At 43.1% G+C, this 26624-nt stretch overlaps 2 protein-coding genes across 4 annotated transcripts in view; one reads left to right on the forward strand and one right to left on the reverse strand.

The window, feature by feature from the left end:
- Positions 1-1640: 1640 nt before the first annotated feature.
- On the reverse strand, positions 1641-14257 carry TTI1 (TELO2 interacting protein 1). 3 transcript variants are annotated; one of them, XM_083147804.1, is made up of 8 exons: positions 14127-14257; positions 10161-12401; positions 7044-7199; positions 6673-6806; positions 5152-5292; positions 4778-4982; positions 3852-3939; positions 1641-2219 (listed from the first exon to the last, which is right to left on the reverse strand). In XM_083147804.1, exons 2-8 carry the CDS (start codon positions 12352-12354, stop codon positions 2045-2047), a joined length of 3093 nt encoding a protein of 1030 aa, XP_083003930.1. In that variant the 5' UTR covers positions 12355-12401; positions 14127-14257; the 3' UTR covers positions 1641-2044. The 3 variants fall into 3 exon arrangements, with proteins under 3 accessions (XP_083003930.1, XP_083003931.1, XP_083003929.1); XM_083147805.1 differs by lacking the exon at positions 14127-14257 and adding an exon at positions 13884-14063; XM_083147803.1 differs by lacking the exon at positions 14127-14257 and adding an exon at positions 12643-13177.
- RPRD1B (regulation of nuclear pre-mRNA domain containing 1B) overlaps positions 14078-26624 on the forward strand; it is a 55459-nt gene continuing 42912 nt past the window's right edge. The window contains exon 1 of the mRNA XM_083147806.1: positions 14078-14558. Coding sequence (XP_083003932.1) covers positions 14288-14558 — 271 coding nt within the window. The 5' untranslated portion in view covers positions 14078-14287. The remainder of the gene's footprint in view (positions 14559-26624) is intronic.

Consider the following 26624-nt stretch of genomic DNA (forward strand, 5'->3'; position numbering starts at 1 on the left):
TACATTATGGTATACCGTTACATGCACAGAGGCTATCCTTTTGTAGATCACCACCACACTAGGGTGGTTACATAGGCAAATCTAAGGGGTGGTCCGGGCGTGCACTGGACCACCCATTAGACTGCCCGGCACCTGTACCTTTAAATATTTATTCTGCCCGCCGCTGCTCCCATGGTCCACCTGACCTTGGGTGGCGCCGGCTCCCTCTGTGTCCTCCTCCATGTGCTGCTGTGGTGGGGGCTAGCACGCATGTGTGTTTCTGTGGCGCAGCAGCCCAGCCAGCACAGGGCCCCGGGTCACGCGGCAGCGGGAATTGACAATCTCCCATGATCTGAGAGAGACTGCTTCTGGAGTCCTGACTCCTCTCCCTCTGGGTGTCAGTAAGTGCAGCAGTGTGAGTGACTCACTGCTGTGATTTCTATACTGCATTGTGAAAAATCTTGCCCAGTGCCCTGCAATGGCTTTTATAAAAAAAAAAAAAAACGCTGTAATCTTTCTCAGTGCCCTGCAGGGCACTGAGAAAGATTACAGTGTTTTTTTTTTGTAAAAGCCATTGCTGGGCTGGCACTGGGCAGGGGCCGTGCCCAGCAATGGCTTTTCTAAAAAAAACAAAAACACTGTAATCTTTCTCAGTGCCCTGCGGTGAAAAAATGGATTGACTTGCCTCTGTTAAGCCGCACCCCTCAAATGAGACCACACCCCTTAATTATTTTTCTTCCATTATCTCTAGTCTGGGATAACCCATTAGCATATTTCTAGATTCACCTATGGGTGCTTATTCAGACCTGAGCACTGGACTGTGAATACACAGGTTGTGCGATAATCGAACAACTGCAAATGCATATGGATCGCAGTACACATGCGCAAGACCATCCAGTTTTTTTTAATCACTGGCGATACACAAGTTGATAGAAAGGAAGCCGGTGCCTGGGGGCGGTAACTGGCTGTTCTCTGACAGTGTCAGGGAAAACACAGGCTTTTCCAGGCATTTTTCCTATTGCAATGGCCGAGTTTTGCATTGTACACACCAGAACGATCTGGCCTCAATTTACCTGATTTCGATACAATCGTGACAGATTGTATGTAAATTGGGCATGTTTGGGCCATTTCTGATCCGATTCCGATGCGTGTCCTGCTGGTTGTTTATCAGATCCTACTTGCAGCAGGTAGGATTTGAAAATGACCCCTTCAACTGGGTCGGGATTGTATCGTATGCAGATGGTGTGATTCAACAGATTTTGAGATGATCTGCATCATTCTGGTGTGTACCTAGCATAAATCCTGGATTACATGGAGACTGCACACACTAAAAAAATGATTAGTGAGTGAGTCGCAAATGGATTTGCAGCTACTCGCCTGTCTGTAATATTTTTGCAAGCCATTCGCAGCCTTGCCCAGGGTGGAAATTCACTCCGGCAGGGTAACAGCTATCTGATCGCAGGTCTCTGCAAATTAACAGAGAACCGATCAGGTCTGAATAACCTCCTAGGATTGAATGACTGCAGAGAAGTGTCTAGGCAAAGTAACAGATTTTTAGCAGACTCCTAATTTATATATGTGAATTGATTTTTGCATCAGATACGTGTTTTGACTGTTAAAGTATAAATCACCTCCACAAGCTTCTTTCTCACAGTTCCAAATTAGGTCAGATTTGTGTATTTGTTTCATAGATTGTAACAACACACTTCATCATGAAAATGGATTATTTGCACAAAACAACAAAGTTACAGAAGACCATAACCAGCGATCTGGTGCTCAGGGAATGCAGTTTTCATAAGCAGAACAAGATATTTAAACTCAATATAATCTTGTGCTGTGCTTCTCCCATGGGGAAAAAATCCTGCTCAAGATGCATTTTTCAGAGACGTCTGCATCATAAGGAATAGGGCACAGAAAGGGCTAAAACTGGGGAATCCAGATCACCTGCCTGCAGGTGGAAGCAGAGGAAGGAAGAGGTGGTAAGGCATCCTTGGCATGAACGAATGAGGGCTCGCTAAAGAGGCTGAATACTATAGAACATGCTGGCTGTCAGCACAACACAATGTCATTTTTGCAGCTTTTGTAAAAGGTTGCACGCATTCTGTGTGTACTCATCATGAGGTCTGGCAGTCCAAGGAAGGGATATGAGAGAGGAGTGGAGAGCTTCTGGTGGGCTCTGCCAGTCACATAGATACAACCAAACAATGTCTGGGTCCAGCTGTGAAAGACTGAGGAACGTTCTGCAGGGAAAAAGTAGTAGACAGGTTACTTAGATGATAATATCTAATATAATGAAAGAAGAAAAAGCTGAACACACAGGGGTGCGGGTACATAAAAAAAAATGTACTGCTAAATAAATGATTGAAACGGTTTTAAAAAGGTCTCAAATTGACCATGCTTATGCATTACATGAAGTCATAGAATGCTTTTTATGTAAACAATATGGCAGATGTATTAAGCCTGGAGAAGTGATAAAATGGCCGGTGATAACGCAGCAGCCAATCAGCTTCTAACTGTCAAGTTATAGGCCGGGTTTTAAAAATGATAGAAGCTGACATTATCACCTTCTACTTTATCACCCCAAGTCAAGAGATCATTCAGAAATGTGAGAATAAAATATCCCTTTAAATGCCAAGTGAATGTGTCAAAACTGGTGTGAAACATTGGTATTTATCTTAATGACCTGTAATTTTTACCTTATATAGGAAATAGAAGGTGAAATGTAATAGGGTGATAGAATCAGAAAGTGAGAGATTTGGTAAGAAATCTTCAGTTTTTTTAAAGCGGCAAAATCAAACTGGTTTTGCAGTGTAAATGATTGCTGCTTTAAAAAACTGGAGATTTCTTACCAAATCTCTCACTTTCTGATTCTATCACCCTATTACATTTCACCCATAATTATTTTTTTTAAAACACATTCTGAACCCTTTAAGTGCCAACATCTCTGTGAGAGATGTTCAAAATATCCGCTAAATATGCCAGCGTCGCTCTTAATTGTTATATAAATTCAAATAAAAAAAGTTTTATCAAATATTTTTTTTATATTTTCTATATAAAATAAACATTACAGGTCATTATGATAACTAGAAAATGTTTGCGTGGCAATTTTCACACCTATTTTGACAGATCCACTTGGCACTTAAAGGGTTAATCTGAATTCATATAATAAATGTGAGCGTTGTTGGCATTTTTACTGGATATTTTGTGCATCTCTCACAGAGATGTTGGCACTCAAAAGGGTTAACATACACATATTGTAATTTCTAGCAATAAATCTTAAGGTTTTCAACCATACACTATCTACAGACACCACTTGAGGAATATTACTTAAAATAAATAGTTCTCAACTGTTCAAGTCCAAGTTTTAAGGCCATCCATGTTTGAGCACAGGCTGTTACATCAAAAACACTGAGGCCCTGATTACCTTAAGGTGTGTACACACGTGCCGTTCCGGAGGCCTTTGATATCGGCGGCCGGCATCTTCTGGCAAGGAGGGAGGGGCCGCGTGGCATGAGGAGTTATTGTGCATTGAGCAGCATGGCCCTCGTTCAAACATAGTACAAATAGACTGTGCTGCACAGTCTATTTCTACTTTTGATTCCAAAGCCGCGGGTCTGCGCATCGGGATCGAATTGCGAACGTTTGCGGAAAACCACAGTGCCATTTGCACTAATCTGCTATTGATCTTAACTATATAGTCAAATGGTCCATATCACCCCGTGTGTACACAGCATTAAAATGTGGACTGTTTGGCAGGAGGAGTACATTTAAGAACCAGAGACAGAAATCCCTGCACAAGGGTGTTCAAATAAAATGTTTGTGCACGGACAATGGTGAGAGGGTGAATGTGTAGATGGCGTTGTGTCTCACACCTGATGGCAGCCTCTTGGAGTGGTTTTGGTTGCCGTACGCTTAGATAAAGCATGCAGGAATCAATCACCTCCAGCAGATCACCGTCACCTATAGGAACAAAAAAAACGTATTCAGAGGAGAATCAGAAGACAAGTCTGTCATTGTGTACATATGTTCCACCCAGTTCCCCGTAACCTCAGTTAGCAGGTATCATTCACCACATTCTCACATAGGCCAGGTAGTGCCAGACACAGTTCCTCATACAGCTTATGTCCTCACCACATTGCCTAAAGTCACACACTTTCTTATATAATTCTAGAGTTCTACTCCTCTTTTCCACATTGTATTCCAGTTTAAATACTGCATATAAAGTGTGTGTCTGCATCTGCTTAAACTGAAACTGGGAATAAATGTAGCCCAACACTGACAATACAGTTCATTTCAGGTACAGTTCTGCCCCACTACATCAGACCAATGCTTTGTCTTGGTTGCCATTCTGTTCTTTGTTCCCATTTTTCAATTTCTTATACACAAGGTATGCACAGCATGCTACACCATCTGTTCCACAGCAGATGACTAAGGTGGAGTTAGGAGCCCAGCATACAGTACATTTTAAAATGGGTTCTTACTATGGCCCATTCCCATTTATGATGCCCTCAAGTACATTAAATTACTTTTTATTTCCTAGCTTTTGGATCTGCAATCCAGATCCGATTGCTTGGTCTGCACAAGCTGCTAGTCACCCTGTGCTTAACCTAACACTTTAATGTGCTAGAAAATATAGCATGTCACAGTGTATTAAACATGCAGATGACCTGTATGGAGGCACCGGTCTCCAGATTACAAGATACATTGAAGGGGGGGGGGGGGGGGGAATACAACAGGGAAATACAGCAGGGTAAGTAAAATTACAAAATATGGTACAGAAACTCTGCCAGTGACTTACCTAGTGCCATGTCGACGCAGAGCGTCTGCAAGCCTTCTAGTATGGCTTTCTGTAGTTTGAAGCCCAGGGTGTGGCTGTACACAGGTCCAGCATGACAGCTCACAAGAGCTTGAGAACGTAAAGATGTTAGAAAGGCAGGTAAAGCATCTTTACACACACGCTGACGGAGGAAATCTTTGCATGAAGAAGCAAGTGTCACAAGCACCTAAAATGGAGACTTCTTGTTAAGCTGGGTGCAATAGTGGGGTGGGACATGAAAGATGCATAGACATGTGACATGACAATAACACATTAACTCAGGACAAAATTCAAACTGTGGTGACCAAACCCTGAAACGGAGGTGGGATAGCAGATGCTCAGAGATGTTACTGTACCTGAAAGGCTCGTAGAAGGACAAGTGGTTCATCCTGTAACAGTCTTTTCACCAAACATGGCCAGATTTTATGTGCAAGGGGAAAAAGCACATCTTCCTGAGAATTTAACGGTAGTAAAGAGAGACACAGTGTGTCTAGTGCCTAGAGGAAAAAGTAGAGTAGTGTGATAAGTATCATGTCACCCATAGACCAAGATAAATGTGAAAATATCAGTTTACCCATGGTACAAAAACTAACTGCAAATACTATGGCCCTTATGTAGTTGAATCGGACGGATGTGTATTTCGGACAGGAACCGAGTGTTCTTAGCCCCGCCTATCGTACGGATTGCTCACACCGTCCGAATATGGTAAGACGCCGACCGAACGGAGCGCAAGTGGATGTTTCATGTGAACACCTCCTCCATCAGTGGGAACCTTCCCCATCCTCCGATGGTCGCCGTCCCTTTCCGTATGAAAGCAGGGATATGGGCGGGCAGCTAACATCCGGCTATGTCAGCTGGGAACGCCCAAGAAACGCGGGGCGTACGCATATGGTAATGAGCCCAAACAGCCCTTCACGCCCCTCTCCACCCCCTGCTCGGATAGTTTCGTACAATCATTTTCTGCACGGACCTCACGCCGTGTTCATGCGCGTGAGGCGTTTGCACATGTGCAGATACGCCTCTGCACATGCGCAAACACCAACCATCGGCTGTCCGTCCGCACTCGGAGCCATCCGACTCAATCAGAATAAGGGCCTATGTGACAATGATACTACAGTTCCTCCATGTGCATTATGAAAGCTACATGGTGGAATGGAGAGGACATACTGCTTTTAAGACACTATTCCTTTCCTTCATGTTATTATCATATGGTCAGCTATATTGCTGTTTCTACAAAAGGTAGTGGGGAAATTGCGCAACTAATTATAGTGATGCAGCCAGCTAATTCATAAAGAGGTACACCACCTCTGGGTACAAATGCAACAAGATAAATGAATAGCTCTGGCGCAAAACCATAAAAAATGTTTTCAACAAATGTGCATGATATTCTTTATTTTCCAAATACAATAAAAACAGATGATATACTTGGTATCAGGACCATGTGCCAAATTCATGCAGTCAATGCCGGGTAATAAACAATTATACCTCACCCTGAGTTTGGGCTGCGGTGGGCTATGCTTGCGTCCAAGTCTGCGGCACCACCGCAGAGGGCTTAGGGCGTCTGGTTCCCGGTCACAAAGTGCTGGTGCATGAAAAGTGCTGAGTCCCTAAAGTGCATCAGTGTCCAATAGCAACGCGTTCCGGAGAGGTCCACTCTCCTTCCTCAGGCTGAATAATCTGTGAGGTATAATTGTTTATTACCCGGCATTGACTGCATGAATTTGGCACATGGTCCTGATACCAAGTATATCATCTGTTTTTATTGTATTTGGAAATTAAAGAATATCATGCACATTTGTTGAAAACATTTTTTATGGTCTTGCGCCAGAGCTATTCATTTATCTTGTTGCATATTGCTGTTTCTCAAAGTGTCATACCTGTATTCGAATCTGAGTGTCGCTGTGTGACAGGAAGTGTGAACATTTTTCAGCCACCTCTTTGGATATCTTAACATGGGTGGGCAATTGTGGTTTTTCATCATCAACAGAGCCAGTTTGTGGTGGTGATTCATCTACACAGTAGAAAAAGGGATGAGGTGTTTACAGGAAAGTTAAATCACGAGGATGACATACACTGAAAGTAAACTAAATACCAAATCCTGGAACTACTTTTAGTACAATATATAAAATAATTTTTCTATGAATAAATACATGATGATCTATAAAAACACTAAATTAACCCTTTAAGTGCCAAGTGAATTTGCCATTACGTACTTGCTCTACCACTATGCCGTGAAATAAGCACTCACCTGTGCCATCCTCTTCCTGGACATCTCCTCTTGCCCTGCGATGTTGCTCTATATGATCCTGCAGAAATTCCTTTACCTCCTGTACAATGCTGCTATGATTGAGTTCTTTGGGTAATGGTTCGGCTGTTATAGTCTTTGGTGAAGGAAACCACTTCCCTATAGACAAGGTAAGAATGTTGGTACATTAAAACCATTAAATTGTATGGAGGAATAGTGCAATATAAATCATGTCACCAGAGGACATGTATATAACGATACCACTCACTTAACGAAAAAAAAAAAAAGTTGTTTGTGGATTTCTGAACAAAGTGTTACCTGAAGTATTATTATTACTTTTTATTTATAAGGTGACACAAGTGGTTTGCAGGGCCTTACAAAGGGCAAATAATAAGAATAATAGAGGGTACACAGGACTAAACATAACAGTAACTGAAAACAAAAACAAAGCACAGGTAGCAATTAGCAGCACAATTCTTAGTACACAATACAGCGGAGATGTAGGGAAGCAGAAAAGCAGTCTGCATGTTACCAGGGGCAAGTTGTCAGATGTGGGTATAGATGGTGGGTTGCTAAGGAAGCTGTGTTTCATGTGTGAGAAAAGAGGGCTGTGAGAACAGGAGGGAAGAGGGCCCTGCGCTAAGGAGCTTACAGTCTAGAGCAGGGCTGTGCAACACCGGCCCTCCAGATGTTGAGGAACTACACATCCTAGGATGCTTTGCATTAGTTTTGCATTAGTTTTGCTATGTGGCCATGCTGAAACTGATGCAAGGCATGCTGGGATGTGTAGTTCATCAACATCTGGAGAGCCGGTGTTGCCCAGCCCTGGTCTAGAGGGAGGGGGAGACACCGGCAACATGAGTTGCAGGTAAGGAAGGCTGAAGGCAAGAAGTGAGCATTTCAGGGATGACCAGGACATTAAGCAGTAGGTAGGGATACTCTGTATTAGGTTATGTAGTAGTAAGATGATGCCAATAATACAACCTTGAATTTTAAAACTAGTATATGAAAAGTATAGAACACAGCTTCTCATTGCTTCTAAAATACCAAGCCTTTATCCTCTTATTGCTACATTCATCAAGCTTCTTTATCACCCCTGGGCCCATATGCAAATGACAACTTACCATGGCCAATTCCTGCACACAAAGGGTTGCCTCCATTTTACATCCTTGTATCCCATTGGCTCCTTTCCATCCTCAGGACAAAGCATCCATTTCCCTTCTCCTCCAATGACACCTGCTTTTTTTTTTTTTTTTTTTTTTTTTTTTTTACACAGTCTTCCCTAACCTCACCTAACATGATGGGGGAAATTTACTAAAGGAAATTTGTAAAAAATAGGTGTATTTGTATCCAGAAATACACTTATTTTTGACATTTACTATCCTGAAAATACGGCAATTCGTATTCGTATTGATAGCACATCAATACGACTACGAATTGCCATATTTTCGGGATAGTAAATGTCAAAAATAAGTGTATTTCTGGATACAAATACACCTATTTTTTTTTACAAATTTACTTTAGTAAATTTCCCCCGATATGGCAGCCTGCACCTTCTCTGGTACTTTCTCTCAAAATGTCGACTTTCAATGGTCTCTGCACCAAACAGGCTACTTTACACTCCGCTACCCTGTCTCTGCATTCAATTGGTCACAATGTCTTCTTTCCAATGTCCTGACCTTTGCACCTAATAACCAACCTTCTCCTCCCCTTGTCCTTGTCCTACACTTCTTTGTACTATAAAATATAGGCCCAGTGCTCCATCCTCCTGCCTCTAATACCCTCACCCAACACAGTGCTTTCCCTCCTATGGTCTCTGCACCCAATATTTACCTTTACAACCATGGTCATATACAACAAAAATAATGTATTAAAAATGCGATACATAGCAGGGAACAGAGTTAGTTTTAAGAGTTGTATATAACAGTAGTAAGTAAAGGTGTGTAGACACGGCAGATACTGCCGTGAGATGCGAGTCCCAACGCGATCAGATCGCATCGGGACTCGCATCTCACGGCATGCTAGAGGGGCACAATTTACGGTACTTGTGTATTATCTGGGCTCCCGATTTTTTCATTGCATGCCACTACTTAAGGCATGCAATGCAATGCAATGCGATTTTTCATTGTAAAGACCTGATTTTTAATTGTATAGTCAACCATGGGTGATTTCATACCCCCACTATCCAACTACACATGGAGTTGATTTTATATAGTGTGGTGAGCGCAGCGAGCCCCGCGAGGGGACGCGGATTACTTTACATGTATTCTGCTTCGCTGCGCTCGCCACGCTATATAAAATCAACTCCATGCGTAGTTGGATAGTGGGGGTATGAAATCACCCATGGGTGACTATACAATAAAAAAATCTGGTCTTTACAATGAAAAATCGCATTGCATGAATTGTATGCCACTATATTGCATGCAATACGATGCAATGCAACACAATGAAAAAAATCGGGCGCCCAGATATTACACAAGTACCCAATTTACACTATATAGTGCAGATGTGCACTATATAGTGTTGCCTGCGCGTATCGGGCTCGGAAGCCCTAAAGAAGCATGCGATTTGACTTCCGATGTTCCCTATATCGGGCACATCGGAAGCCAAATCTAACAGTGTGTACACACTATAACAAACACAAACAGATATAGAGGAGACAATCAGGATTGACAGTGCAGAAATCATATAGGCCACGCAGACAGGGTGGGAACCACAGGAAGAAAAGTCAGCAAACTGGCAGTAGTGAACTAAACAGTGAATGTATAAATGAATTTGCACACCCACTCTATTAAAATTGTACTAATATAGGAGTAGCAAGATTCCTTTCCATAGTCTATGTATTGAAATTAACTTATATGCAGGAACTGGAGGTTACAAAAAGTAAACATTATTTTTTACTTTCAAATGCAACATCGCCTACCCCGCCCTCCAACCAAATACAAACAATAGAAAAACATCCCATAAATTGTCAGTGATGCAAGTTATGTGAATAGGAGAACACAGAAAATGCATAGCTGAGACTCTAATATAAGGCAGGCTAACCAGGCCAAACATGTTGCAAATGACCAAGTGACTAATAACTATCGTAAATGATAATATAGTACCATAATATATTACCTAGTTTTGTGACAAGAGAATTGAGCACAGGGAAAAGGATCTTGGCACCTTCATTCTGGGACTGGTCCAATGCTGGAAGTAGGTCTTGAACAAGTTCATGCAGTAGTGGCAGCAGGCTGGGCCCACAATGCTCCAACATGGCATGCAATACATGGGCCGCACCTCCATTGTGTTTTCGAAGGCGGCGCAGACCAACAGACACTTCACTTGCCAAATAATCTGCATTGAGTTCGATTAGCTGGCTGATGTCTTTGTATTCACACGCTTGGCTGATATTTCCTAAAGTCACCTTTGCTGCTCCACTGACCATTAGGGAAGGATCGCCAGCTTTCTCGAGTACTGGGTATAGAGCAGATATAAGGAGTGGGCGGAAGTTAGTGCCAAGAGCATTAGCAAAGCAAGAAATACCCTCCAGCTGCAGACAAAGCTTCCAAGCATTAGCACTCATGTCACTAATTGCTGGTTTAGAATGACTGCCAATATGGAGTACGGACAACTGATTTGCTACTGCATCACTGTCCTGACAGGTCTGTAGATGCCAATTGGTAGGGTCGGTGTACTCTTCAAAAAGTGGGCGCACAGCTTCCAAAACTTCATTGGCTGGAAGTGCATGAACATCTCCATTGAGTACTTCAACCTCAATTCCAGCTGCCCCTAGTACTAACTGGTTCAATACTAACACAGCCTGTAGTCTATGCGCCCGATATAGTCCCAAAAAGTGGTCTGTCAGCAAGTAGAAATCTCCATAATACCCCAAAAGCCTACAGATGTTCTGAATATGGAAAAGAATACGTGTGTCCCTGAAAAAGCGGAAAGTCTTCTGAGGAGCTCCAGTATGTTCGAGGTCCTGCTGTTTGAGACTGGCAACAGAAGAGGGAAGTCTTTCTTCTACAACTTTGACTGAGCAAAAGTCTAACTCTAGTGTCTGGAGAAGTGCAGCAGAAAGGCGCTGAAGGTGAGCAGGAGATTGCATAGTAAATGCAAGCCTTGGACCAAGCAACTGAAGATAGCCCAACAGAAGAGCTAAAGTGTGCAGCTTGCCTTGGTCATCATGAGAGCTCAGCAGTCTTGGAAGAGTTATAGTCAGTGAATGAAGGCTTTCTGATAGCACCTCCCATAGTGTCCGTGAAGCTGGCCCTTCCTTCGCTACCTCCAGCAGTGCCTCATATCCTCTGGCCTTTACTTCAGGTCTATCATCACTCATATGTCCCACCAATATCTGAAGAAGTTTCCCTACTGCCTCTCCTAGAGAATTCCAGCAGTGACAAAGCAAGAGATACGCTAAGTCTACAAGTGCCATTCTCACTTTCCAGTGAGGGTTGGACGTGCAGTGCTCAGAGATTTTTTCTAAATGAACAGACAGACGGCTAGCAGAATGTTTTACCCAAGTCCTGTCTCTGTGCACTAGAAGTTCTGCTACACGTCCAGATAATCCTGGGTACAATGGTTTATTTTCTGTCACTTGTTCCAGACTGTCATCAGACATCACTAAACTAACTGCCTCAGCCCATAACTTGATTGCAGCTGCTGTTATTCTGTATCCTTGCTTGGGGTCTCCACAAATTATCCTTGTTAGCACTGTGCAGATTCCAGGTAAAAAGGAAGCAAAAAGACCAGCAAGAGACGTGTCCTGCTTGAGTTTTGGCATTAGAAATATCTCCAAACAGTTCAAAGATTCAAGTCTGATCTCTCGTGATTTCTCCTGTTCTGCAAGTCTCAGGAGCATACTAATGGTGAATCCCATCTCAGGAAGCATGGATGGTTTGTACAGGACAGGTAACACATCTGCACCAGATGCATGGAGAAGAGATTGTAAAGTTAAGACTACCGCTAATTTCAGCTCCTCTGGCACTGGCTGAAGTGGGTCAGGTGGGAGACAACTGCAGAGTTCATTAAACATCTCCTGTAAGGAGACCGGGCTTGTTAAGTGAGTGATTGAGAGAAGAAAGGAAATACATTCTAGTACTGCTTGCACTAATCCTGGCTTTTTTGGGCTAGGTGTTTTCAGCGCAAAGCGCAGAGGAAACAGAACATAATCCAGAAGGGCTTGAAGAGCAGTGACATCTGTAGAAGAAATCTGTGTTTGCAGGTTTTTTACATTCTGTATTGTCTGTTCCATGGTCAGCTGTACACAGAATGGTCGAAGAACCTTGAAGGCACCATGTGGATAATCCTTGGATGCCATGTTTTCCATTCGGGGTCTGGTGGCCTCAAAATATGCAGTACCATGAAAATAGTTGCCTAAATGTATTAGAATATAAAAATGTATGCAATAAATAAGCATGTCACAGTAAAATAAATACTTTGAAAAGAACCTAAATATATCCAAAATAATTTTTTCACAGTTAATTATTGTATATCAATATTTCCCACTGCTGTCTCTATTTGGAGTACTTTCTAAAGAAAAAGTGGAGTGACTCAAAATGCATTAAAATAGATTTAAAATCGGCATCTGCCACTATAACTGGTTACAGGTATTAACCTTTTGAGTGCCAACATCTGTTACCCCTTTCCATCCCAGGATTGACCCAGTATTTGCGGGGTGAAGCTCTTCCTTTAACCTGGGTCAGAATGCCGGGTTGCTGGACCCAGGAATTTCAGAGACCCTGCAGTCAGGATTCCGTTGTCCGTCTAATGAAAATTGGAATCCCAACTATCGGGAGGTCATACCACACCCACCAACTACACACAACCTCTATCTGATTGTTGAATATGTGAAATAAATGGTACTTCCTCATCTTTGCGGCCACCACTTACGTTAGACGCTTTTTAGAATAGCATCATCGTCCGCTAGCCACAACTTTACTAAAGGTAATAGACGGTGGTTGCACCGTATGGTATGTAAGTTCCGTAGCGTAAGTGGTGGTCGCAAAGATGAGGAAGTCCGAAATCAATATACTTTGGCCCTTATTCAGATCTGATCGCAGTACAAACGTGTTCTCAAAATGGCCAAAACCATGTGCACTGCAGGTGGGGCAGATGTAACAAGTGCAGAGAGAGTTAAATTTGGGTGGCGTGTGTTGAAACTGAAATCTAAATTGCAGTGTAAAAATAATGCAGCCAGTGTTAAATCTGCAGTGCACATGGTTTTGCCCATTATGAGAGCAAATTTGTACTGTGATCAGATCTGAATAAGGGCCTTTGTCTGAGTAAAGCTGGCCATACATCAGAAAGATCGATCTTAAGATCGATTGCGCTCATGATTGTGTACAATTTCCCTTGAAATCCCCGGCAGTCCTTGGTGGTTTTTGGACACACAATCTACACACAATCGATCATACAATCAATCATACAATCCATCTACTGCATGATTGTGTACACAAGATGTGCACACAATCTGCATACAATCCATCTTACAATCAGTCATACAATCCATCTGCTGATAGATTGTATGATTATGTACATAAGATGTGCACACAATCTGCATACAATCCATCTTACAATCAGTTGAGATTGTATGATTGGGTACAATATCTTTCTGATGTATGGCCACCTTAAGTACACAAAAACACTACAGCTAAACTGGGAGGCAACATGTCCCTTGGAGGGAACTCCCTCTTAATTTATGATTGCCATCACCTGTTTGAACAGGTGAACTAACTAGAAAGGTGTTAGAACACAGGTGATAGCAATCATAAATTAACAGGGTAGTCCAAGAACAGAGCATTGTATCCCTCATGGATAGGGTGGGTCATGTAGGGAGGTATGCCTTCAATCAGGTACCTCATGTGCTGCCCCTGGATTTCGCCATCACCTGTTGATGTCAGCTACCTGTGCTGGGCTAATTAATGGATGAAAAACACAGGTGACTGCAATCACCAAGAAGAGGGGGAGGTGCGGGAGCAGAGCATGTGGGTGAAGGGTCTGATACAGACGTGCTGCTCAACATGGTGAGACAGGCTGCTATGTGCCCCATGATGTGAGCCGGACTGTGCTTTACAGCCACCACGTATATAAGCTACATACCAGCATAAGTCTTCCCTGTGGTGGTGTTATCAGCCCCGCCCCCGCTGTGGCTATGTATAACGTACCGCTGTCAGGGAGAATATTCCCGCAAGCTCTCTTCCCCTCAGCCCATAACGCAGCATATAGGGCGGTTTCACATGTCGGAAGTGACGTGAGGGAACATGCGCCGCAATCTTCGTAGTCAAGGTAACGCGTCCCTTCGTTTCGGGACACGTGACTCGCTTGAGGGTGAGAGGTCAGGCGGCCATCTTGCGCTGGGCCCGGGGCCCCCACGGAGAGACATGGCGTCATTTACCGAGCCGGCCCTGGAGAAGAAATTGTCCGAGTTGAGCAACTCCCAGCAGAGCGTCCAGACCCTGTCCTTGTGGCTGATCCATCACCGGAAGCACGCAGCCACCATCGTTGGTGTCTGGCAGCGGGAGCTCCGGAGAGGTATCTGCCCGTAGTTCCCTAGCCCCTGCAGTGGCCGTAGTTTCCTATATATATACCCTGAGCACTGGGTGACTGTGCCCGGTCTCTGTGTGCAGGCTGAGAGCTGGCGTGTTATGTGTAGGCCAGGCAGCGCGCCCGCCTCCAGCGCCGAGACCCGCATGTGGCACAGGTGCCTCAGTAGGTCGCCACTCGTGCAGAGCGGGACATGTTGCCCTCAGCACTACTGCACATGCATCCTATGCCAGCTACAGCATGCACACTGCTATACCCATGTGTATCCCCCACCTGAGCAGGGCATTCAGCTCAGTTTACTTTGTATCTAGTGTAACTTTGTGTAATTCACCATGAGGCCAGTTTGGAGCACAGGCCGGGCTTATTATGGGATTAAGCAGTTTTATTTTGCTCCTGCAGAGAGATTTATTGGAATATTAGTAAGAGATGTTGATATTTTGAAGGATGCAGCAGTATATTCGGGAAGGCCTGCTGTAACCTGCACATATCAGTTCATAAACCAGTGTAGTGGAGTTTAGAAGTTGCATTAGCCTGGCCTGTAGTTGAACTTCTGCAGTCTGTTTATTAAAAAGGATGTAATAATAACCATGAAATGCATATTCCAGAAAAATAATGGTATATCGTGATCAATCATGGCCTCCATAGTATTTTTACATAAATTGGCATTTAATACATGTCTATGTAATATGTAAAGTCAAATTTGATCATTTCTAGGTATTCATCATCTTTTAAATGTGAATTTTTAAAATATTTGGTTTCCCAGTTAGGAAAATATTTACAGTTGTGGCCTAAAGACTTCTGTACTAGCATAAGGACAAAAAATGTTTTTCAGATAAAACAAGATTGTTTCAATATATGCAGTTAAGTGTTCTAGGTGCTGTGTAGAGAACATTTGTTTGGTTTAATGAAACAAATCTAGAAGAAACTCTCTTGTTGTTCAAACTATGTCCTTATACTGGGTACACACTAGACGATTCCCGCCGTTGGTTGATGTTGCCGCGGGAGAATTATATTGAGTGTACACCACAATATTGATCAGTGACGTCACCCGCTCTGTACATGCAGGCGCTGCTGATATTGTCAGATTGAGCTAAATGTACAGACAGGGGACATACACACACCTGTGGCTGCGTGCATCGTTAACGATATTGAATGTACAGACTGGACAAAATATATATATATATATATATATATATATATATATATATATATTCTATATCTCGTCCATATTGTTTACGATATATCGCTCATTGTGTACTCCGCCTGAGACTTCTTGTTCTGTGCTGTGAGTAGCTACAGTCTTGTATTCAGCCCCGGCCTAAAGAGTGCATTGGAGTGAAATTGTATATTAAGTAATCCTCTATAGGAGATAACAAGGTCTACTGTAATTAAACAAACACCTTTATCCCACTGTGACAACCCTGAGAACACGCAACTATGCCCAAGTTACCCTGAATCCCCCCCCCTTTTTTTTTTTCGGGATCCCGACTGTCAAAACACCGACAGCCGGGTTCGCGATGGCCGCCGTCTATTTTCCCTCGTGCGCTTGCCACACTACATACAATCAACTCCACGTCGACGTGGCTGGTTGGGGTATAAAAAGGTTGCTGGACGCGTAATGCCGCCCCTCGCCACTCTTCGGGATGGTGGGGTGTTTCAGGAACACATTCAAACATGCCACATCATACATCTGCGCAATAGCTACTACTAGTGGTCAGAGGCAGGAGCGTATCATTGCCTTGCTGCTGGTGCGTCTGAGACGCTCCTACGTATCACAAAGATGGAGCGCCTCTCCGCCGGCGCCCTCATGATGCCCTCTCCACAGAGAGAGGATATCATGCGGGCACAAGCGCTGTGCGAGGCGCTCACTTCACAGGAGGTTAGGAGTAGCAGCGCTGGGCTGCCTTGGAGGAGTCAGCGTAGCACGCTGATAATGTATATGACAGAAGTAAGGCGGCAGCGCTGCCACCCTGATACTAAGGGTACCACTTATTTTATGGTGCATGTTTGGCTGTTTGATGGCAGGACACCATCTCTTGCTTGCTGGGCTCTCCTGGTAAAGCAGCACTATATGACTGATCAGGATTAAAATTCAATATATATTACAACCCTATTTCTTGAAAGATTTACCTTTTGTGAAAGTACACAATGATTTTAGGGCATAAGAATGTTAGATTTTGTCATATGCCTACAGCTTTGTGAAGTACGCTTCAAATAAAGTTATTTTGATAGGTCCTTTTTATCCATTAAGCCTAGTTAGTGTTTTGACATAAGTTGTTTGCTGATAACCAGCCTCTGCATTTAACAACCCTTATCTCATACCCACTTCTGGTTTGAATATGTATTTGTACTATCTGCTGTTCCACAATAATTTTGAGGTAATTCCCTTTCTCTTGAGTGCCGTATCAGCACTTTATTTCAGTTTAGTACGCTGTCCTCTAATTGTAGTTTGGATACAATGGGGTGGCATCACTTAAGTCCAGCATTATGGAAGTCTGGAGTAAATGTATGAAGCAGTTGTAATAGTGGAGAAGTGAGCCAGTGGATAAGTTATCCATGGCAACCACTGGTACACATCATCACTCTTTTCACTGCTTCATAAGTTTATCCCACTGTTCTGGGAACTAGGTACTATAGGGACCAGTTGTAATGCTGTTCTACTGTTGTGGATTGCCTGCTTCTAATTGGGTGCCGGATGGGGTCCTGACAGTCATTTACCCGACATCGGGATTCCAACGGCCACCGGCTATTCTCCCTCGTGGGGGTCCACGACCCCCATAGAGGGAGAGTAGAATAGGTGGCGAGCGCAGTGAGTAACCGTGCCCGCAAGGGGCTTTTTTGTGCTCGCCACGCTGTCTGAGTCCGGCCAGTCGGGCTAATGACTGTCGGAATCCTGTACCACACCCCTTCTAATGTAAGGGCAGAGTTCTGTATGTGAATTTGCAGCCCTGTTTTAAAGAGATGGAGCACTTTATTAGGCTGTTGAAGACCGTCATGGTTAATCAATCATGGATGAGGTGATATGGCCAATGAGTAGCTGGTTAAAGAGGCCTACACATGGGTTCTCCATTGAGAACAATGGCCCTGACTGGTGATCTCACTAGATTTATCCAGCATGCTGGATAGTATCGCCAGGCGATAGCATCACGTGAGGCTGCACATTGCTATAGTTATGGCCCCTGCACACTAAGCGCTGTTGGGACATTATCTAAGCAATCTAGTTAGATCGCTTAGAAATTGCCCTGAGTTCACCGCTTTTGTAGGCTCCATAAGTAAGCAGCATTAATCTAGGCTGCTGCATGTATATACTATGGGCATTATTCAATGCCTTTTTTTGGCGTGTGCAGCGAATCTTGTTTAGGGTTTGCCGCGTTCTGGAGGGCTGGATCATTAGCTGCCACCCCTCCTTGCCACCCTATTCAACACCTCAGGGGCTAGCTGCCCCTGACAGCGATTTTTAACCCCTGCGGCAAACGCAGAGAGCCGGGGGACGGTGGGAGGCAAGGAGATGGAAGTTTCCCTGCCTGTGCCGGAATGTGTGGGTGGGGGAGGTGACACAGGGGCGCTTTGGAGGGAGCCGCTGCACTGGTCCCGCTCGCGCTTATTTAATGAGTGGGACCAGTGTGCAGTGAATATCTAATGAGCGGCTCTCCGCCCCCTGCTGGTGAATGTAAAAAAAAAAAAAAATTATATATTCATGTGCTGCAAGCACATATATAAAAAATGGCATGCCCCTTCACAGAATAAAATTACTGTTTTTTTTTTTGTTGTTTTTTTTTACACCAAAAAAACCAACAACTTTTATTTTAAAAGATCACATTCCAGTTCACCTTTAAAAAGATGTTGAATGCAAAATGATGAATCATGGCGAAAATCATGCTGAAAGCAGTTCTCCATCCTAGCATTGAATACACTCTTGGCGAATCCCAGTGAAAACCCCATTGATTCATATTTTTTCATATTATTTTTTAGCTTATCCCGCTGCAAGTGTGGTTTTTGACTCAAAGATTGTTACATTACCATGTGCACAGCCAAAATTATATGCCTGTGAACTACATCAGAGTGCCGGGTAACTTTATTAGGAGCAGCCTGACCCCCTTTCACACTGAACAGCACATTACCGGGTTAAAAATTTCAATCCACTTTTAAAAAGGCCCTGACACGCCTGACCTGCCACAAAATAGCCACTCCCTGTCAGTCACTTGCAAATGAGCTCTCACTGCTTGCATACTTACAATAATTGATCAATTGTCTAAACATTTGCAACTATGAATGAATAGGGCCCATAGATAAAACTAATACCTGACTTGAAATGCATTCAGAAATACATTAGTAGATGGGTGATTTGTAAAGGTATGGATAAAATTTGTATTTGAAAAGTAGGCATAAAATAAAAAATGAAACGTAGCAGATAATGTTAAGATGAAGATAAAATAAAAATAAATATTCGTTAAACTTCCCTCCCTATAAGACTAAACTATCAACCAAAGCAAAATCACTGAAGTAATACATTTATAGGCCACACACCCACCTTCCCGCTACCTTTAAAATATATCTCTTGTTGCTCAACGAATTTATCGTTGTGTGTACCCAGCATTTGCCCTTCATACCCCTTTTACACTGCAAATATCCTGGGTCCAGCAATCCGACCCGGGATAAAAGCAATTTAAATAAGTTATTCCCGGATCGGACCTGGGTTGCTGGGCAGTGAGCACCGGTAACCCGGATCGAGTGACCCACGTACCGTTCACTTCTGTGGAGTAGGTAGCAGCTTCACCTCAGTGCTGCCTCCTCTATCTCTTCCCCCCCCCCCCCCCCCCCTGCCTGATGTACCGCAACCATGCCCCACTTCCCGGATGACATCCGCAAGCCACACTGATGCCGGGTCGCTCCCAGGACGTACCTGTGTCCAAATCCCAGGTGCACAGCCAAAAATGATATGCCTGTGAACTACATCAGAGTGCCAGGTAACTTTATTAGGAGCAGCCTGACCCTCTTTCACACTGAACAGCACATTACCGGGTTAAAAATTTCAATCCAGTAATTTGCTGAACAACACTTCCGTGTAAATTCCAGGGTCGGAGACCCAGGATTTCTGATCCGGGTTAGCACTCTTACGCAGAAAAAGGACCAATGGTGTTCAGCAAAATTACTGGATAGAACCTCTTCACTCAGTAATTTGGTTTACTGTGTGAAAGGGTTTTTTTTTTTGTGAAAGGTGTTTGGGGGTACACATCCACTGACAAGCTCACAATAAATTGCTTGAACAGCCGATATATTAGCCAGTGTGTACACAAGATTACTCCTTTTGAGGTGGTACTGACGTCGGTCTCTTAATAGAGTGCAGTTCTTATTCCTTGGAGTACTCAGTCCTGTATTTATAATGTGCGCTGTGCTCACAGGCCCTTGAGTCCCAGGGGAACCCACACTGCACCCATTTTTTTTTTTTTTTTATATTTAGTCTTTCAGAGTCCCATGATGAAGGCAGTAGTGCTGCTGGAACAGTCAAAAAATGGCCACAATGCCAATTTATTTGGAGGTCTGCACATGCGGAGTGGGGCTCAGATTCGATTGCACTAAGCAGCAGGGTGCTGCTGCTGACAGAGAGGAGGGGGCTGCACACAGGCCTAATCCTCCCTTAAAGCACCCCTGGGAGTACTAGTAACAATTTACAGGAGGATTAAATACATGTTTATAGACACTTGTATATTTAGAGGTCCAACTTTAGGCATATACTATTGATTTAATTCACATAGCATGGATTATGCACTTACAGATATATTAATTGACAGGTTTAATGCATACATGGGGATTTAGGCCCTTATTCTGATTCACTCGCAAAGGCAAATTCCTTAAATGGATGAAAAGTACTCTGCTGCTCCCGCCACTGTGACTCGCGTCTTCTTCTGCCTGGTACTCTGCACTGCTTCCTACCCAGCGGCTTCTTGCCCAGCTCCCTGCTCCCCCCCGATCTCTGGTCGCGGGCATATCCCCGCTGCTGTACCCCGCTCCCATTGTCCCTGCAGCTCCCCAGGAGTTGCATGCGATTTATCACATGCAAAACTAGGCACATGAAGTGCCATCGCATGTGATCCCTCCCGGGGAGCTGCCGGGACAATCAGGTCAGACTTGTCTTTATGACAAGTCAGACTAATGTATGGGGGCCTAAGGCCCAATATGTGTTTTTAATAAGCAGGCATAGTTCTTCCTTATAGAGCGATGTAAAGAAATCTCCTTTCATATAGCAGAAAATATTCCACACAAAGGATAGTCAGTCTGACTTGAATCTGATTTTAATGATTGCTTGTCGCAGACCTTTCAAAGACTGGTTATAAATGTGTTGTTGGCCACATATCAGACCAACTTTCCTCCAACCATCCAACTAATTGCTTGATTGGAATAAAAATATGGTACTGTATGGGAGCAAATGTAATATTTACTTCAGAAACTTGCTCTCAAAACCTGGAAAAGGACAAAAACTGTCGCTCAGACACGGTACTGGAGTTGAACCTGTTTGATTTAAACCATTTGACTGAATGTTTTTGTCCATTTTCCTGGGTTTGTGAGCACATTTCTGATTGTCCTTTGCTCCCATTCAGTACCAGATTTTTATTCCATCCAAGCAACTAGTTGGAGGAAAGTTGGTCTGATGTGTGGCCAGCATTAGCCTACAAAGCCGTAGGCAGTATAACTAGAGGGGTGCTGTGGTTTTGGCCGTCTTACCATAATATGTCTTTGGACCCATAGACTGCAGAATATAAACTCACTGGAGGGTAAAGCACAGGTGTTTTTGGCAAGAGCTATTACGTTTTCACACCCTTTGGCTGTATTATAAATGGAGTGCTTCCCAGAAGGAACCCTGCAAAGCATGCTTGTTTTTTATGGCAAACTTGAAATACTTGTTGGCACTTTCTACCTTCACTCACTCTCCTCTGTACACCTAACATGAAGCCATAGTATAGGTATTGATCTCTGCCAATAAAAGTCCTTTACATGCTCCAGTTGACTCCAGATCTCCTCCTTCCACAGAGCGACCCCATGCATATTTTCAGCACCAGACTCTGGGTCAGTTGGCTCAACACTTTTGTTTATTTGAGCACCGCCCATAGACATGAGAGGAACGCCCACATTGAATGTCGGTGACTCAATCTCTATTTAAAAAATGACTGTATTTTTTGCATTCTGAGGAATTTTAGTTGGTTAAATAACATTTATAAGCATTTTAGTATTCTCCATTATATTTAACTAAAAATAGTTAATGTCAAAATGTGTTTACAAATAAGTTTGTAATTGAAAGTAATAAATGCTTTAATTGTATTTAATTATGTGCAGTAACTGCTGTTAGGCCGTAGATGTCATTGCACTAATCAGTGCCATAGAAAACATTGTACCGATGGCTCAGTCTTCCTATTAACGCAGTAGAAAAAGTGACTTGTACAGGAAAAAAAAATACTTTACAGTCTTATTGATACTGATGCATTTCATATTGATTGTAGCACCCATGTGGCTGTTTCCCTATAATGCTGTTGTGTGAGGGTTAAATTGCACAGTAATTGTTACCACTTGCAGAGCTTGGTTAAAGAAACAATCCCCATTTAAGTAGAAAAATCTGTGAATTCTGGTACAATTTAGAGGAGGTGGGCATGATTGTTTTACCTAGAAGTAGACACCTGACAACATGTTTAGTTAGTTATGCACCATATTATTGTCCTTTAGTCATGTGATCTAGAAGTCCTTCTACAGCAGGCCTAGCCAACCCATGGCTCTCCCTGACGGTTTTGCTATGAGAATGTTAAAACTGGGTCAGGGCATGCTGGGATGTGTAGTTTCACAACAGCAGGAGAGCCGTGGGTTGGTGCTGCCTGTTCTGTGGCCATGATCTCCTTTTCTCTTCATAGTTTACATTTTTAGTGTGCCCACACAAACCCTTTTTTATTTTTCATGATCTTGACATGTTAGAAAAAAGGGTTTAATAGGAAATATTGGTGTTCAAATTGATTGGTTGTCCACCACTTAAAAACCACAGTTGTATCGCGGTCTAATTTTATTATTTTTCTGTACAATCACTCTTTTTGCAGCCAGCATGTAACACTGTATGTAACTTGCCAGCTGAGCCAGGGCCTGTAACTTGCCAGCTGAGCCAGGGCCTGACACCGTGCCTACTCTTATAGTGTTGCCACATATTTGTGTAGCGTGCACACATTCCACAGAGTATTACACATAATCATTTGTAATTCGCGCCAGTGCCTGCTCCCATGGAGATTGCTCACACTTTGTCAGAAGCCAAGTATCTTATTAGGGGTGAATTCAGAGGTCAAGCTACCACTAGCACATTTTGGTCACCCCGCCATGACATCACTGTACCCTTAATGTTGGGACTGGTACCAACTCTTAAGGCCTGCCAAAATCTAACCCCCCCCCCCCCCTTTTCAAGATCACAATTTTAATGATCATCAACACCCCCCATAGCAAATAAATAAAATAAGTTTTAGTGATCTTCTGCCCTTATTTGGCCAGCAGCGTAACCCTGCTCTCATGCAAGGCAGCAATTGTCACATTGCTTGACATTCCTCCAGCGGCACCAAAAATCTTTCTACACCGCACAACTAGTGAGGACAACGGACCCGAGCCCGGAAAGATTCCCAAAAGTCCAAGTGGTGAGATTTGACCAATTATTTATATCCTGTTATCTTTGGAGAGACTTTATAACAACCACCAGCCTAATACACCAGCTAAAATACCAGTGAGGGGCAATAGAACTTTCATTTAAAGTTGCATTGTATTTTTATTATCATTGTTATTGTTGATTTTATCATGTCATTTTATGTAAAATAAATGTTTAATATCAAGGCAATACAGATATAGATTGTATTACTTAGATTACTTACCTTGTTTTCAATAGCAATTGTCACATGCCTAGGAATGCCTCACCTGCCTAGTGGGAAATCCATCACCAAGATATTTTATGATGCAACTCTATAAACAAACTCCACACAGAGAGGTTCATGGTGGGACTCCAACCCGATCCTCAGTGCTGCAAGTCAGTAACGGTAACCATTACACCGTCCATGCTGCCCTGCAGATCTCGCCTGGGGCAGGAAAAACACTATTTGGTTTCTCCCACCGCTTAGAGCCCGGCACTAGTGATCTACTATGAGGAGCATGTGTCACAAACAACGGCTACAATTAGATCGTACGTTCACTTGGCTTTTGCTGTCTTTTTATATGCCCGCTAGTTCCCATCACTGTGCACTTTCACCAAACTATACTTGATGCAAGCAATTCTTTTTTTTTTTAGATTTAAGCCTACATGGCTGTTGCGTCAGTGCAAGCACATTGATCTTTGCTACGTGAACGTGTCCCTTTTTATAGTAGAAGAGTGTGGGGTTTGAAGGATAACTTGGCGCTACACCGAGGATCTGCCAATCCTGGGTATATGGAGAACTACCCTAGGTCTCCTTTGAATAGACAATGTAGATAGGGGTTAATACTCAGATGTTAGGCGCTCCATTTTTGGACACTAGGGGATATGTGAAACGGATAATACACTCCTATTATACGTAGATCCGTTTTTCTTCCTGTAGACTTCTTCCACCAATGGCCTATCTATCCCTATTTATAGCCTAGATTCCACCTTTTCTATGGTGCGTAAAGATGTCCTTTAAATGTTTACGCTGCATTGACCCTTTATGTGCTTGCTTACATACATGGCACTGCCAAATAGATGAGCACAGCGCCTGCCTGGCATTTTAGTCCTAATTTTTTTTTTGGGGGGGGGGGGGGGGGGGATTGAATCCTTTATTTTATTTTTTTCTGTGATCAGTGCATCAGTGTTGAGAGCATTATTACAATAGTCAGTGGCTTCTCAGTTAAGCAATGCTCCAAAGACTGTACTGTAGTTTGCATAATCTTCAATACAGCACAATTTTTATCCTAATAGCCTTTAATGTCTCTCAGTTAGGTAATTTGCTGGTGGTTGCCATGGCAATACAATCGCTCCAATCATGTTGCAATGTCTGATGAATCAAGTACCAATTGTGACATTTGCACTCTGCTTTGTAATAATAAATGACTGTTTCTGCTGCAATCGTAAGCTAATAGCAGTCAAAGAGCTGAAATGCCTTTGAGAATTGAACTGTATTTTCTGTTTCAAAGCTTGGACAATAATAAAATAGCTTAACATGTTATCCTATTACATGAAGTCCGACATAAGGGCTCACCAGCTTGCCTTTTTGTTTTTTATTGTAGCAAAAAGGAAGCTATTTGTAATTAATATTATTTTAGTTGTAACCCATAGCAACTGTTTGATCAGGTAACTGAATGGTGATGACAATTTGTCTGATAACTGTGCTGCAGAGTCATTAAGGACATTTCCAGAAACTGGCACATATAAGGAGATTCTTTAACTAAAGGGACATACACTCTTTGATTTTTAGGATATTTTCTAAGCAATCTGTCTACATCGCTTCGTGATGAAGCACAAATCGCTCCTTGTGTACATCACATAGTGATGCGCTGTCCCACGCGTTGCTATCGCCGGCTCAGATCTTGTGTGCATGCAGTACCTAGTTAGATTGCTTAGCAAGTGAGTTCAAATTGCAATGTGTGTACAGAATCGGCAATAGCCATCTACTGTGAACTGTGCTAAAGACTGTGAAAATCTTCTTTCTGCAATAGTGTACAACATCATTGCCTGTTTGTTTGCGTTGGAAGCACCATTGTTTGAATCTGATACAGTAAATGTGCCCAAATCGCATGTGTTTGATGTTGCCCTTGGGTCTGATGTGCGATTCTATGCTATCGGACCTGAGCCGGAGGTCGGACCAGCTGTCTGTCTGACCTCTGTCTCCGCCTCCGTTCCAGCGGCGGGGAACAGGGTCGCATGTGATATATATCGCATGTTAAAGGACCGGGTCTGATAGCCATACACTGCTGCACACACGTGTGTACATGTGGTAGGGAATATAGATTGTAAGCTCCACTGGGGCAGGGACTGATGTGAATATTAATAAACAGTAGTCAGTGGTTAATTTGTCATTGACAGAGGTGAGGAGTTGTAGTTCTAATGGTTATTAGCAGTTTGTTTAAATACCGCCTACACTTTCCACAACTGAATTTAGGGGTGCATCAATGACACACGGAGATGTTGGCCATAGCAACTGATAAGATTCTGCTTATTCATCTAATATATTCTAGGAAATAAGTAGAATATGGTTAGTTCTATTCTTAAAACATTTTAAGTTTCTATTTTAAAAGTGTTTGTTATACCCCTTTTTGGCACTGAAGCTCCGGTTCCGACCAGGGATACTGAACCATGGGGGACATCCAATGCTTCAGGTACACTTAACCTTTCACATTGCCATATCATCCAGGGTGGTCGCCGTTCACAGGTGATGTCCTTTCCAAACGCTCCTAAGCCTGTCAGGCATGACACTCTGCAGCCGACCTGGAAACCATTTCACACCAAGGCTAGCTGGCCCTGGCAATAACCCGGGTTCTCAGCTACGTGTGAAATTGGTTTAACTATACCCCCTGACCAATTTTAATCAGTAATTTGCTAAATGGTTTCTGTAACGATGCATCTTTACTTATTGTTATTCCAGTCATGACAATTGGCCCCTCTTGGCTCATCTGGTATCGTGTGACTCTGCAGCACCGATGGTCTTTTCACTTAAAAATGTGCATCTTTATTTGCATAATTGAAAAGCATTTAAGGGATTTAGCTAAATTGGAAGCATACACTGATGAATTTCGTATACTACACTTGGACGTGTATTTGCGGTATGTACAAAGGGCTCTGATGCCGGCAGTTGGAGCATTTCCTCACACCACGATAGCTTATGCATCATCTGCTACTTTATAAAGATGGGTACATGTGTCAGAGTTGCATAAACGATATGCACAGTTTCAGTTTTGAAGCTTAGTGCAGAGGTTCCCAAACGCGGTCCTCAAGGCACCCCCAACGGTCCAGGTTTTAGGTCTATCCATGGCTCAGCACAGATGGTTAAATCAGACTGACTCAGCTACTAATTAAGTCACCTGTGGCCAAGCATG

Source organism: Crinia signifera, chromosome 6 (genome assembly GCF_055691185.1).
Source record: "Crinia signifera chromosome 6, ASM5569118v1, whole genome shotgun sequence".
Lineage (NCBI taxonomy): Eukaryota > Metazoa > Chordata > Amphibia > Anura > Myobatrachidae > Crinia > Crinia signifera.